Source organism: Hemibagrus wyckioides, linkage group LG03 (genome assembly GCF_019097595.1).
Source record: "Hemibagrus wyckioides isolate EC202008001 linkage group LG03, SWU_Hwy_1.0, whole genome shotgun sequence".
In the NCBI taxonomy this organism is placed as follows: Eukaryota; Metazoa; Chordata; class Actinopteri; order Siluriformes; family Bagridae; genus Hemibagrus; species Hemibagrus wyckioides.
In genome coordinates this window covers 33925146-33942521 of record NC_080712.1, presented here as the reverse complement: position 1 = coordinate 33942521, position 17376 = coordinate 33925146, and the positions used below count along the sequence as shown (strand labels likewise).

Here is a 17376-nt window from a genome sequence, read left to right as displayed (position 1 = left end):
AGAATAAAAATGACAGTTTAAAAATGACAAAAATTTTGATTTGATATTAAGAGGTCATAATTGGATTGGAGCTGTGGATCAGTGTGTGTGTGTGTGTGTGTGTGTGTGTGGAAGGAGTCTCCAGTGTTGGAGCTGTGGATCAGTGTGTGTGTGTGTGTGGAAGGAGTCTCCAGTGTTGGAGCTGTGGATCAGTGTGTGTGTGTGTGTGTGTGTGTGTGTGTGGAAGGAGTCTCCAGTGTTGGAGCTGTGGATCAGTGTGTGTGTGTGTGTGTGTGTGGAAGGAGTCTCCAGTGTTGGAGCTGTGGATCAGTGTGTGTGTGTGTGTGTGTGTGTGTGTGTGGAAGGAGTCTCCAGTGTTGGAGCTGTGGATCAGTGTGTGTGTGTGTGTGTGTGTGTGTGTGTGTGGAAGGAGTCTCCAGTGTTGGAGCTGTGGATCAGTGTGTGTGTGTGTGTGTGTGTGTGTGTGTGGAAGGAGTCTCCAGTGTTGGAGCTGTGGATCAGTGTGTGTGTGTGTGTGTGTGTGGAAGGAGTCTCCAGTGTTGGAGCTGTGGATCAGTGTGTGTGTGTGTGTGTGTGTGGAAGGAGTCTCCAGTGTTGGAGCTGTGGATCAGTGTGTGTGTGTGTGTGTGTGTGTGTGGAAGGAGTCTCCAGTGTTGGAGCTGTGGATCAGTGTGTGTGTGTGTGTGTGTGTGTGTGTGGAAGGAGTCTCCAGTGTTGGAGCTGTGGATCAGTGTGTGTGTGTGTGTGTGTGTGTGTGTGTGTGTGTGTGGAAGGAGTCTCCAGTGTTGGAGCTGTGGATCAGTGTGTGTGTGTGTGTGTGTGTGTGTGTGGAAGGAGTCTCCAGTGTTGGAGCTGTGGATCAGTGTGTGTGTGTGTGTGGAAGGAGTCTCCAGTGTTGGAGCTGTGGATCAGTGTGTGTGTGTGTGTGTGTGTGTGTGTGTGTGTGTGGAAGGAGTCTCCAGTGTTGGAGCTGTGGATCAGTGTGTGTGTGTGTGTGTGTGTGGAAGGAGTCTCCAGTGTTGGAGCTGTGGATCAGTGTGTGTGTGTGTGTGTGTGTGTGTGTGGAAGGAGTCTCCAGTGTTGGAGCTGTGGATCAGTGTGTGTGTGTGTGTGTGTGTGTGGAAGGAGTCTCCAGTGTTGGAGCTGTGGATCAGTGTGTGTGTGTGTGTGTGTGTGGAAGGAGTCTCCAGTGTTGGAGCTGTGGATCAGTGTGTGTGTGTGTGTGTGTGTGTGTGGAAGGAGTCTCCAGTGTTGGAGCTGTGGATCAGTGTGTGTGTGTGTGTGTGTGTGTGTGTGGAAGGAGTCTCCAGTGTTGGAGCTGTGGATCAGTGTGTGTGTGTGTGTGTGTGTGTGTGTGTGGAAGGAGTCTCCAGTGTTGGAGCTGTGGATCAGTGTGTGTGTGTGTGTGTGTGTGTGTGTGTGTGGAAGGAGTCTCCAGTGTTGGAGCTGTGGATCAGTGTGTGTGTGTGTGTGTGTGTGTGTGTGTGTGGAAGGAGTCTCCAGTGTTGGAGCTGTGGATCAGTGTGTGTGTGTGTGTGTGTGTGTGTGTGTGTGTGTGTGTGTGTGGAAGGAGTCTCCAGTGTTGGAGCTGTGGATCAGTGTGTGTGTGTGTGTGTGTGTGTGTGGAAGGAGTCTCCAGTGTTGGAGCTGTGGATCAGTGTGTGTGTGTGTGTGGAAGGAGTCTCCAGTGTTGGAGCTGTGGATCAGTGTGTGTGTGTGTGTGTGTGTGTGTGTGTGTGTGTGGAAGGAGTCTCCAGTGTTGGAGCTGTGGATCAGTGTGTGTGTGTGTGTGGAAGGAGTCTCCAGTGTTGGAGCTGTGGATCAGTGTGTGTGTGTGTGTGTGTGTGTGTGTGTGTGTGTGTGTGTGTGTGGAAGGAGTCTCCAGTGTTGGAGCTGTGGATCAGTGTGTGTGTGTGTGTGTGGAAGGAGTCTCCAGTGTTGGAGCTGTGGATCAGTGTGTGTGTGTGTGTGTGTGTGTGTGTGTGTGTGTGTGTGTGTGTGGAAGGAGTCTCCAGTGTTGGAGCTGTGGATCAGTGTGTGTGTGTGTGTGTGTGTGTGTGTGTGGAAGGAGTCTCCAGTGTTGGAGCTGTGGATCAGTGTGTGTGTGTGTGTGTGTGTGTGGAAGGAGTCTCCAGTGTTGGAGCTGTGGATCAGTGTGTGTGTGTGTGTGTGTGTGGAAGGAGTCTCCAGTGTTGGAGCTGTGGATCAGTGTGTGTGTGTGTGTGTGTGTGTGTGGAAGGAGTCTCCAGTGTTGGAGCTGTGGATCAGTGTGTGTGTGTGTGTGTGTGTGTGTGGAAGGAGTCTCCAGTGTTGGAGCTGTGGATCAGTGTGTGTGTGTGTGTGTGTGTGTGGAAGGAGTCTCCAGTGTTGGAGCTGTGGATCAGTGTGTGTGTGTGTGTGTGTGGAAGGAGTCTCCAGTGTTGGAGCTGTGGATCAGTGTGTGTGTGTGTGTGTGTGTGGAAGGAGTCTCCAGTGTTGGAGCTGTGGATCAGTGTGTGTGTGTGTGTGTGTGTGTGTGGAAGGAGTCTCCAGTGTTGGAGCTGTGGATCAGTGTGTGTGTGTGTGTGTGTGTGGAAGGAGTCTCCAGTGTTGGAGCTGTGGATCAGTGTGTGTGTGTGTGTGTGTGTGTGGAAGGAGTCTCCAGTGTTGGAGCTGTGGATCAGTGGTGGTGTGTGTGTCGTGTGGGTGCTGTGTGTGTGTGTGGGTGGGAAGGAGTCTCCAGTGTTGGAGCTGTGGATCAGTGTGTGTGTGTGTGTGTGTTGTGTGGAAGGAGTCTCCAGTGTTGGAGCTGTGGATCAGTGTGTGTGTGTGTGTGTGTGTGGAAGGAGTCTCCCAGTGTTGGAGCTGTGGATCAGTGTGTGTGTGTGTGTGTGTGTGGAAGGAGTCTCCAGTGTTGGAGCTGTGGATCAGTGTGTGTGTGTGTGTGGAAGGAGTCTCCAGTGTTGGAGCTGTGGATCAGTGTGTGTGTGTGTGTGTGTGTGTGGAAGGAGTCTCCAGTGTTGGAGCTGTGGATCAGTGTGTGTGTGTGTGTGTGTGTGTGGAAGGGAGTCTCCAGTGTTGGAGCTGTGGATCAGTGTGTGTGTGTGTGTGTGTGTGTGTGGACGGAGCTTCCAGTGTTGGAGCTGTGGATCAGTGTGTGTGTGTGAGTGTGTGTGTGTGTGGAAGGAGTCTCCCGTGATGGAGCTGTCGGATCAGTGTGTGAGTGTGTGCAGTGTGTGTGTGTGGAAGGCGTCTTCCAGTGTTGGAGCAGTGGCTCAGTAGTGTGTGTGTGTGTGTGTGTGTGTGTGTGTAAGAGGTGTGGATCAGTGTGTGTGTGTGTGTGTGTGTGGAAGGAGTCTCCAGTGTTGGAGCTGTGGATCAGTGTGTGTGTGTGTGTGTGTGTGTGTGTGTGTGGAAGGAGTCTCCAGTGTTGGAGCTGTGGATCAGTGTGTGTGTGTGTGTGTGTGTGTGTGTGTGTGTGTGTGTGGAAGGAGTCTCCAGTGTTGGAGCTGTGGATCAGTGTGTGTGTGTGTGTGTGTGTGTGTGGAAGGAGTCTCCAGTGTTGGAGCTGTGGATCAGTGTGTGTGTGTGTGTGTGTGTGTGTGGAAGGAGTCTCCAGTGTTGGAGCTGTGGATCAGTGTGTGTGTGTGTGTGGAAGGAGTCTCCAGTGTTGGAGCTGTGGATCAGTGTGTGTGTGTGTGTGTGTGTGTGTGTGTGTGTGGAAGGAGTCTCCAGTGTTGGAGCTGTGGATCAGTGTGTGTGTGTGTGTGTGTGTGTGTGGAAGGAGTCTCCAGTGTTGGAGCTGTGGATCAGTGTGTGTGTGTGTGTGTGTGTGGAAGGAGTCTCCAGTGTTGGAGCTGTGGATCAGTGTGTGTGTGTGTGGAAGGAGTCTCCAGTGTTGGAGCTGTGGATCAGTGTGTGTGTGTGTGTGTGTGTGTGTGGAAGGAGTCTCCAGTGTTGGAGCTGTGGATCAGTGTGTGTGTGTGTGTGTGTGTGTGTGTGTGGAAGGAGTCTCCAGTGTTGGAGCTGTGGATCAGTGTGTGTGTGTGTGTGTGTGTGTGGAAGGAGTCTCCAGTGTTGGAGCTGTGGATCAGTGTGTGTGTGTGTGTGTGTGTGTGGAAGGAGTCTCCAGTGTTGGAGCTGTGGATCAGTGTGTGTGTGTGTGTGTGTGTGTGTGTGTGTGTGTGTGTGTGTGTGTGGAAGGAGTCTCCAGTGTTGGAGCTGTGGATCAGTGTGTGTGTGTGGAAGGAGTCTCCAGTGTTGGAGCTGTGGATCAGTGTGTGTGTGTGTGTGTGTGTGTGTGTGTGTGTGTGTGTGTGGAAGGAGTCTCCAGTGTTGGAGCTGTGGATCAGTGTGTGTGTGTGTGGAAGGAGTCTCCAGTGTTGGAGCTGTGGATCAGTGTGTGTGTGTGTGTGTGTGTGTGTGTGGAAGGAGTCTCCAGTGTTGGAGCTGTGGATCAGTGTGTGTGTGTGTGTGTGTGTGTGTGGAAGGAGTCTCCAGTGTTGGAGCTGTGGATCAGTGTGTGTGTGTGTGTGTGTGGTAGGAGTCTCCAGTGTTGGAGCTGTGGATCAGTGTGTGTGTGTGTGTGTGTGGAAGGAGTCTCCAGTGTTGGAGCTGTGGATCAGTGTGTGTGTGTGTGTGTGTGGAAGGAGTCTCCAGTGTTGGAGCTGTGGATCAGTGTGTGTGTGTGTGGAAGGAGTCTCCAGTGTTGGAGCTGTGGATCAGTGTGTGTGTGTGTGGAAGGAGTCTCCAGTGTTGGAGCTGTGGATCAGTGTGTGTGTGTGTGGAAGGAGTCTCCAGTGTTGGAGCTGTGGATCAGTGTGTGTGTGTGTGTGTGTGTGTGTGGAAGGAGTCTCCAGTGTTGGAGCTGTGGATCAGTGTGTGTGTGTGTGTGTGTGTGTGTGTGTGTGTGGAAGGAGTCTCCAGTGTTGGAGCTGTGGATCAGTGTGTGTGTGTGTGTGTGTGTGGAAGGAGTCTCCAGTGTTGGAGCTGTGGATCAGTGTGTGTGTGTGTGTGTGTGTGGAAGGAGTCTCCAGTATCAGGACTGTTTAGCAGAGTGTGTGTGTGTGGAAGGAGTCTCCAGTGTTGGAGCTGTGGATCAGTGTGTGTGTGTGTGTGTGTGTGTGTGTGTGTGGAAGGAGTCTCCAGTGTTGGAGCTGTGGATCAGTGTGTGTGTGTGTGTGGAAGGAGTCTCCAGTGTCGAGCTGTGCATCACTGTGTGTGTGTGGAAGGAGTCTCCAGTATCAGGACTGTTTAGCAGAGTGTGTGTGTGTGTGTGTGTGTGTGTGTGTGTGTGTGTGTGTGTGTGGAAGGAGTCTCCTGTGTAGGAGCTGGAAGTTCTTCACATCTTCAGGACAGAGGAGTTTACACTTCTTTGTGAGTGTTTATAGTTGAAGAGAGAATAAAAAGAGACTGCTGAGGGGATGAGTGTTTATAGCTGATAGAGATAAAGAGAGACTGCTGAGGGGATGAGTGTTTAGTGTTTATAGCTGATAGAACATGAGACAACAGGAGGAATACATTAAAAACTGTAACTGTCAGTAAATTTGTGGTGTAAGAGGAATAAAACACGGGCTGCTGGAGGAGAATAACCAGCTTCAGGATGGTAACATGGACTCTGGTGGATCACACACACACAATTCTACTGAAACACACACACACAATTCTACTGAAACACACACACAGTTCTACTGACACACACACAGTTCTACTGACACACACAGTTCTACTGACACACTAGTGAAACACACTATTCTACTGAAACACACACACTATTCTACTGAAACACACACACTATTCTACTGAAACACACACACTATTCTACTGAAACACACACACACTATTCTACTGAAACACACACACACACTATTCTACTGAAACACACACACACACTATTCTACTGAAACACACACACACACACTATTCTACTGAAACACACACACACACTATTCTACTGAAACACACACACACACACTATTCTACTGAAACACACACACACACACTATTCTACTGAAACACACACACTATTCTACTGAAACACACACACACACTATTCTACTGAAACACACACACACACACACTATTCTACTGAAACACACACACACACACTATTCTACTGAAACACACACACACACACACACACTATTCTACTGAAACACACACACACACACACACACACTATTCTACTGAAACACACACACACACACACACACTATTCTACTGAAACACACACACACACACACACTATTCTACTGAAACACACACACACACACTATTCTACTGAAACACACACACACACACTATTCTACTGAAACACACACACACACACACACTATTCTACTGAAACACACACACACACTATTCTACTGAAACACACACACTATTCTACTGAAACACACACACTATTCTACTGAAACACACACACTATTCTACTGAAACACACACACACACACACACTATTCTACTGAAACACACACACACACACACACTATTCTACTGAAACACACACACACACACTATTCTACTGAAACACACACACACACACTATTCTACTGAAACACACACACACACTATTCTACTGAAACACACACACACTATTCTACTGAAACACACACACACTATTCTACTGAAACACACACACACTATTCTACTGAAACACACACACACTATTCTACTGAAACACACACACACTATTCTACTGAAACACACACACACACTATTCTACTGAAACACACACACACACTATTCTACTGAAACACACACACACACTATTCTACTGAAACACACACACACACACACACACTATTCTACTGAAACACACACACACTATTCTACTGAAACACACACACACACTATTCTACTGAAACACACACACACTATTCTACTGAAACACACGAAGGTAAAAAAAAAATAAAAGTGAAAAGATTATTAGAAATATAACCTTTCAGAAATAAAATGACAGAATTCAGTGTTAAATTGGAATTATATTTTACAAAATACCATTCTTTCTAAAGAAGGCCCACACACACACACACACACACACACACACACAGAGGAACATCTGCGTGCGCGAGTCAATAAAATAAATACAGAAATAACAAGCATGGTCCAGCTGTGTCCCAAATGTAATCTAAAATAAAAACAACACAAAAGACATTTAATAGATAATATACATTTATTGCAGCATGTTCACAACAAAACACATTCATTTCATAAACACACCAGACACCGCAGACCGCGCGCACACGCACGCGCACGCACCCACCACACACATACACACTCCACATCTTGAATATTCATGTAATGAGATTAAACACACATTTCCACCGGTTTGGTCTGCAAGTCTTTAAGCTGCTGTGCTTCAAAAAGGAGAAACTTTTTCATCACTCAATTTTTTTTTATTTCCCGACGTTTATTTTCCTCAAACCGCAGCGAGATGCAAGCATTCAGTCATTCAGGATTATTTGGGGAAATGTTTTCACACCAGACTGGAAGATAAATCTGCTGAAACATCACCCAAACGCTGCACTAATGATGAGAAACGAAGCTGGTGCTTTATTAGGAACCGAGCTGTTAATTAGAGACAATCAATCCCACATTAACACTCAGAGCCACTGATTCCTCACTGAACACACAGCAGCACAAAATGACACAAACTTTTCACAGTGTGTGTGTTTTACAGAGATAAAACGACTCCACACACTCACTCACTCACGCGCACACACTCACGCAAGCACTTCAAATGTAAATGCCCGGCGTTTATAAATGTGGAAATGAATCAATGAAAAGAGGAGCGCAGTCTTTCCGGCCTACTCACCATCAATCGCCATGGTGTTCTGGATCTGGACGGAGTCAAGTGGAGCTTAAACATGGGGGTGGGTGGGGGCTATGGTTTTGTCTAGGAGTGGAAAGGGGACACACGAGATGGTACATTCCAGAGTCTAGATTCGTTCTGAGTCGATTTTTAGGAATCGATTCCCTGGAAGAAAAAAAACCGCTGATATTTCTGAGCGATTTGATTCATTTGATTCAAATGAGTCGAGTTTGATTCATTTCTCCATTCAGAGTTAATTAAGTCTGCGCTATTGCACTGAATTCACGGCTTACAGCAAAAGGGAGAGAAGAGATCCTCAGAACATACAACCAGACCATGAAAAAGAAAAAGAAAATATATATATATATATGAATTTTATTTCTGTATATTCCAAGGATTATCTAAATATTGCCATAGATCCTGTCCTCCTCCTCCTCTCTCTCTCTCTCTCTGTGTGTGTGTTAGTCCTGTATTCACTCCTCTCTTCCTGAATGACGCTTCTGTGCTTCCTGCGTGATGACGACTCGTTTAACCTGATTAAACTATTACAGGAAGTGATTACAGTAATGAGAGAGAGAGAGAGAGAGAGAGAGAGGGAGGATAGGATAAAGAGACAGAAAGGTAACAGGATGATCTAAAAGAGAGTCAGAGACACATATCAATATTCCAGTGGTTTTATTGTTTAAAAAAATGGGGACAAAAGAGAGAGAGACAGTGAGAGCAGTGTGTGTGTGTGTGTGTGTGTGTGTGTGTGTGTGTGTGTGTGTGTGTGTGCTTGCATCATGAAACATCACCATAGTTACAGTTACCATGTGCCCTGTTGTCCTGATTGAAAACACAAACACGTGCTGTTATACATGTCATGCATTTCTCTCTCTCTCTCTCTCTCTCTCTCTCTCTCTCTCTCTCTCTCTCTCCCACTTCATCCATCTGTCGCATCATCTAACATCTATAATCCACCCATTTATCTCTCTATCAGACCATTTCTCTAAGTGTCCGTGTATCTGCCCATCCATCCATCCATCCCGTATATCTAGGACTCACTCCATCCCTTTCCCTCCTGTCCACCTCCATCTCTCCCTTCAGCAATTTAGATTTTCTGACCAGTTTTCTTTCCCTTCGTCTCTGCTGCTATCTGTCTATCACAGCCCACTCATCACATCCTCGTCCTTGCTGCAGTGCATTATGGGTAACAGGGTCTAGCTGGTTTTATCTGTTTTTGTTCTTCTCTCATTCTTTCCTTCTTCTGTCTGAGAGAGAGAGAGAGAGGAACTTGTCGATATTTCTGCACTCAGTGAATTAAGATCTCTGTTGCTATGGAAACCGTGGTGTTCCTTTAACCTGTAAAGTGGTGAGAATCAGCAGAACGCTGCAGGGTTTTTTACAGGAAGTATTTTCAGTTTGTTGATTTGATTAAAACGCCAACATCTGACTCAGGAAAACTCGGGGATTATTCTGTAAACAAACACATTTATTAAAAAATCAAATCAATTAAATGTGTGACATCACAACTTCAGCTTCATATGAATATTTCTGTCTCTCTCACAAACACACACACACTCAAGCATCATACCAAGGTTGCCATGGTAACAAGCTTCCAGCATTGTTGTTGTAAGCAAGGAGAGAAAGTAACACAGATACACATCAGGAAAAAAAGAGAGAAGGAAACAGTGTGACCTTCAACACTGACACACACACACACACACACACGATGAAAAAGGCTTTTATAGTGCTCCAGCTCCAGAACTGGTTAATGATGACCAGGACACAGGAAACACGAGTGTGTGTGTGTGTGTGTCACAGCTGGAATTAAACTTTTACACATTTATTCCTTTTCTACATTGCCACCTTCAAATATGAACACCACAAATACACAGATCCAATCTAAACTCTAACACACACACCTGATTTATCTTAGTGAAGGTGTGTTTAAGAGCTGATTACAGTTCCCTCAGGTGTGTGTGTGTGTGTGTGTGTGTGAGGAAAACACACAGACAGAAGTGATGCACGAGGAATGACAGATGTTTCACCTCAGTGTTGAATAATTCAGTCTGAAAGCTTTTTGTCTCCGGAGTTGAGCTCTGTGTGTGTGTGTGTGTGTGTTAATGATTATTTGATGTGGAGCTCACGCTGGACCAAAGCGTTCCTCACTCCCATCATTCATCAGGTCAACTCAAGGTCACTGCTGAGATTTCTGTGAGATGACAGGAACAACGGAGTGTGTGTGTGTGTGTGTGTGTGGATGAAGGGTGACCTTGGGAGAAACGCATTTAGTAGATGAAGTGATTCAGAGGCAAACCACACACTGATCACAACCAGAAATGATTCATTACCTCAGACAGACACAGTGTGTCTGTGTTTGTGTGTGTGTGTGTGTGTGTGTGTGTGAAATTTATAAATAAAATGATCAGCCTGGACACATCACACCATGTCCTGGACACATCACACCATGTCCTGGACACATCACACACACACACAGCCTGGACACATCACATCACATCACATCTCACACACACACACACACACACACACACACACACAGCCTGGACACATCACATCTCACACACACACACACAGCCTGGACACATCACACACACACACACACACAGCCTGGACACATCACATCTCACACACACACACACAGCCTGGACACATCACATCTCACACACACACACACAGCCTGGACACATCTCACACACACACACACAGCCTGGACACATCACATCTCACACACACAGCCTGGACACATCACATCACACACACAGCCTGGACACATCTCACACTCACACACACACACAGCCTGGACACATCACATCACATCTCACACACACACACACACACACACACACACAGCCTGGACACATCTCTCTCTGACACACACACACACAGCCTGGACACATCTCTCTCTCACACACACAGCCTGGACACATCTCTCTCTGACACACACACACACAGCCTGGACGCATCTCTCTCTGACACACACACACACAGCCTGGACACATCTCTCTCTCACACACACACACACAGCCTGGACACATCTCTCTCTCACACACACACACACAGCCTGGACACATCTCTCTCTCTCACACACACACACACACACACACAGCCTGGACACATCTCTCTCTCACACACACACGCACACACACACACAGCCTGGACACATCTCTCTCACACACACACACAGCCTGGACACATCTCTCTCTCACACACACACACACACACACACACACACACACACAGCCTGGACACATCTCTCTCACACACACACACACACACACACACACACAGCCTGGACACATCTCTCTCTCTCTCTCACACACACACACACACACACAGCCTGGACACATCTCTCTCTCTCTCTCACACACACACACACACACACACAGCCTGGACACATCACATCACACACACAGCCTGGACACATCTCACACTCACACACACACAGCCTGGACACATCTCACACTCACACACACACAGCCTGGACACATCTCACACACACACACACACACAGCCTGGACACATCACATCACATCTCACACACACACACACACACACACACACACACAGCCTGGACACATCTCACACACACACACACACACACAGCCTGGACACATCACATCACACACACACACACACACACACACAGCCTGGACACATCTCACACACACACACACACACACACACAGACTGGACACATCACATCACATCACACACACACACACAGCCTGGACACATCTCACACACACACACACACACACGCAACCTGGACACATCACATCACATCACACACACACAGCCTGGACACATCACATCACATCACACACACAGCCTGGACACATCTCTCTCTCTCTCTCACACACACACACACACACAGCCTGGACACATCACATCACACACACAGCCTGGACACATCACATCACATCACACACACAGCCTGGACACATCTCTCTCTCTCTCTCACACACACACACACACACAGCCTGGACACATCACATCACACACACAGCCTGGACACATCTCACACTCACACACACACAGCCTGGACACATCTCACACACACACACACAGACTGGACACATCACATCACATCACACACACACACACACACACAGCCTGGACACATCTCACACACACACACACACACACACACAGCCTGGACACATCACATCACACACACACAGCCTGGACACATCTCACACACACACACACACACACACACACACACAGCCTGGACACATCTCTCACACACACACACACACAGACTGGACACATCACATCACACACACACACACAGCCTGGACACATCTCACACACACACACACACACACACACACACGCAACCTGGACACATCACATCACACACACACAGCCTGGACACATCACATCACATCACACACACAGCCTGGACACATCACATCACATCACATCACACACACAGCCTGGACACATCACACACACACAGCCTGGACACATCACATCACATCACACACACACACACACACACACACACACACACACACACACACACACACACACACACAGCCTGGACACATCACATCACATCACACACACACACAGCCTGGACACATCACATCACATCACATCACACACACAGCCTGGACACATCACATCACATCACACACACACACACACACACACACAGCCTGGACACATCACATCACATCACACACACAGCCTGGACACATCACACACACACACACACACACAGCCTGGACACATCACATCACATCACACACACAGCCTGGACACATCACATCACACACACACACACACACACACACAGCCTGGACACATCACATCACACACACACACACACACACACACACACACAGCCTGGACACATCACATCACACACACACACACACACACACACACACACACACAGCCTGGACACATCACATCACACACACACACACAGCCTGGACACATCACATCACATCACACACACACACACACACACACACAGCCTGGACACATCACATCACATCACACACACAGCCTGGACACATCACACACACACAAACAGCCTGGACACATCACACACACACACACACACAGCCTGGACACATCACATCACACACACACACACAGCCTGGACACATCACATCACACACACAGCCTGGACACATCACACACACACAGCCTGGACACATCACATCACACACACACACACACACACACACACACACACACACACAGCCTGGACACATCACATCACACACACACACACACACACACACACAGCCTGGACACATCACATCACATCACACACACAGCCTGGACACATCACATCACACACACACACACACACACAGCCTGGACACATCACATCACATCACACACACACACACACACACACACACAGCCTGGACACATCACATCACATCACACACACAGCCTGGACACATCACACACACACAAACAGCCTGGACACATCACACACACACAAACAGCCTGGACACATCACACACACATACACAGCCTGGACACATCACATCACATCACATCACATCACATCACACACACACAAACAGCCTGGACACATCACACACACACAAACAGCCTGGACACATCACACACACACAAACAGCCTGGACACATCACACACACACAAACAGCCTGGACACATCACACACACACACAGCCTGGACACATCACACACACACAGCCTGGACACATCACATCACACACACACACACACACACACACACACACAGCCTGGACACATCACATCACATCACACACACACACACACACACACAGCCTGGACACATCACATCACATCACACACACAGCCTGGACACATCACACACACACAGCCTGGACACATCACATCACACACACACACACACACACACACAGCCTGGACACATCACATCACATCACACACACACACACACACACAGCCTGGACACATCACATCACATCACACACACAGCCTGGACACATCACACACACACAAACAGCCTGGACACATCACACACACACAGCCTGGACACATCACATCACACACACACAGCCTGGACACATCACATCACACACACAGCCTGGACACAGCTCTCTCTCACACATACACAGCCTGGACACATCACATCACACACACACAGCCTGGACACATCACATCACATCACATCACACACACAGCCTGGACACAGCTCTCTCTCACACACACACACACACAGCCTGGACACATCTCTCTCTGACACACACACACACACAGCCTGGACACATCTCTCTCTGACACACACACACACAGCCTGGACACATCACACACACACAGCCTGGACACATCTCTCTCTCACACACACACACAGCCTGGACACATCTCTCTCTGACACACACACACACAGCCTGGACACATCTCTCTCTCACACACACATACACACACAGCCTGGACACATCTCTCTCTCACACACGCGCACACAGCCTGGACACATCACATCACATCACACACACACACACACAGCCTGGACACATCACATCACATCACACACACAAAGCCTGGACACATCACATCACATCACACACACAGCCTGGACACATCACATCACATCACACACACAGCCTGGACACATCACATCACACACACACACACACACAGCCTGGACACATCACATCACATCACACACACACACACACACACACACACACACAGCCTGGACACATCACATCACATCACACACACAGCCTGGACACATCACACACACACACACAGCCTGGACACATCACACACACACACACAGCCTGGACACATCACATCACACACACACACACACACACAGCCTGGACACATCACATCACACACACAGCCTGGACACATCACATCACACACACACAGCCTGGACACAGCTCTCTCTCACACATACACAGCCTGGACACATCACATCACACACACAGCCTGGACACATCACATCACACACACACAGCCTGGACACAGCTCTCTCTCACACATACACAGCCTGGACACATCACATCACACACACACAGCCTGGACACAGCTCTCTCACACACACACACACACACACAGCCTGGACACATCACATCACATCACACACACAGCCTGGACACAGCTCTCTCACACACATACACAGCCTGGACACATCACATCACACACAGCCTGGACACAGCTCTCTCACACACACACACACAGCCTGGACACATCACATCACATCACATCACACACACAGCCTGGACACATCTCTCTCTGACACACACACACACAGCCTGGACACATCTCTCTCTCACACACACACACACAGCCTGGACACATCTCTCTCTGACACACACACACACAGCCTGGACACATCTCTCTCTCACACACACACACACACACAGCCTGGACACATCTCTCTCTCACACACGCGCACACAGCCTGGACACATCACATCACATCACACACACACACACACACACACAGCCTGGACACAGCTCTCTCTCACACACACAGCCTGGACACATCTCTCTCACACACACAAACACACAGCCTGGACACATCACATCACATCACATCACATCACACACACAGCCTGGACACAGCTCTCTCTCACACACACACACACACAGCCTGGACACATCTCTCTCTCACACACACACACACACACACACACACACACACACACAGCCTGGACACATCTCTCTCTGACACACACACACACAGCCTGGACACATCTCTCTCTCACACACACACACACACACACACACACACACACACACACACACACAGCCTGGACACATCTCTCTCTGACACACACACACACAGCCTGGACACATCTCTCTCTCACACACACACACACACACACAGCCTGGACACATCTCTCTCTCACACACACACACAGCCTGGACACATCTCTCTCTCACACACACACACACACACACAGCCTGGACACATCTCTCTCTGACACACACACACACAGCCTGGACACATCTCTCTCTCACACACACACACACACACACAGCCTGGACACATCTCTCTCTCACACACACACACAGCCTGGACACATCTCTCTCTCTCACACACACACACACACAGCCTGGACACATCTCTCTCTCACACACGCGCACACAGCCTGGACACATCACATCACATCACACACACACACACACACACACAGCCTGGACACATCTCTCTCACACACACAAACACACAGCCTGGACACATCTCTCTCACACACACAAACACACAGCCTGGACACATCTCTCTCTCACACACACACACACACACACACACACAGCCTGGACACATCTCTCTCTGACACACACACACACAGCCTGGACACATCTCTCTCTCTCACACACACACACACACAGCCTGGACACATCTCTCTCTCACACACGCGCACACAGCCTGGACACATCACATCACATCACACACACACACACACACACAGCCTGGACACATCTCTCTCACACACACACACACAGCCTGGACACATCTCTCTCTGACACACACACACACAGCCTGGACACATCACACATCATACACACACACACAGCCTGGACACATCACACATCATACACACACACACAGCCTGGACACATCTCTCTCTCACACACACACACAGCCTGGACACATCACACATCATACACACACACACAGCCTGGACACATCACACATCATACACACACACACAGCCTGGACACATCACACATCATACACACACACACAGCCTGGACACATCACACATCATACACACACACACAGCCTGGACACATCTCTCTCTCACACACACACACAGCCTGGACACATCTCTCTCACACACACACACACACACAGCCTGGACACATCTCTCTCACACACACACACACACAGCCTGGACACATCTCTCTCACACACACACACACAGCCTGGACACATCTCTCTCTCACACACACACACAGCCTGGACACATCTCTCTCACACACACACACAGCCTGGACACATCTCTCTCTCACACACACACACAGCCTGGACACATCTCTCTCACACACACACACACAGCCTGGACACATCTCTCTCACACACACACACACAGCCTGGACACATCTCTCTCACACACACACACACAGCCTGGACACATCTCTCTCACACACACACACACAGCCTGGACACATCTCTCTCACACACACACACACAGCCTGGACACATCTCTCTCACACACACACACACACACAGCCTGGACACATCTCTCTCACACACACACACAGCCTGGACACATCTCTCTCACACACACACACACAGCCTGGACACATCTCTCTCACAGACACACACAGCCTGGACACATCTCTCTCTCACACACACACACAGCCTGGACACATCTCTCTCACACACACACACACACAGCCTGGACACATCTCTCTCACACACACACACACACACAGCCTGGACACATCTCTCTCTCACACACACACAGCCTGGACACATCTCTCTCTCACACACACACAGCCTGGACACATCTCTCTCTCACACACACACACAGCCTGGACACATCTCTCTCTCACACACACACACAGCCTGGACACATCTCTCTCACACACACACACACAGCCTGGACACATCTCTCTCTCACACACACACACAGCCT

At 48.7% G+C, this 17376-nt stretch overlaps 1 protein-coding gene across 4 annotated transcripts in view; it reads right to left on the bottom strand.

The window, feature by feature from the left end:
* Positions 1-7895, bottom strand: part of syt14a (synaptotagmin XIVa) — a 29005-nt gene extending 21110 nt beyond the window's left edge. For 2 of the 4 annotated variants that reach the window (XM_058386545.1, XM_058386548.1), the window contains exon 1: positions 7796-7894. In XM_058386545.1, the coding sequence (XP_058242528.1) occupies positions 7796-7808 (13 nt within the window). In that variant the 5' untranslated portion in view covers positions 7809-7894. Of the gene's footprint in view, positions 1-7795 lie in introns of all 4 variants that reach the window. The other 2 variants (XM_058386547.1, XM_058386550.1) reach the window with 2 other exon arrangements.
* Positions 7896-17376: the final 9481 nt, after the last annotated feature.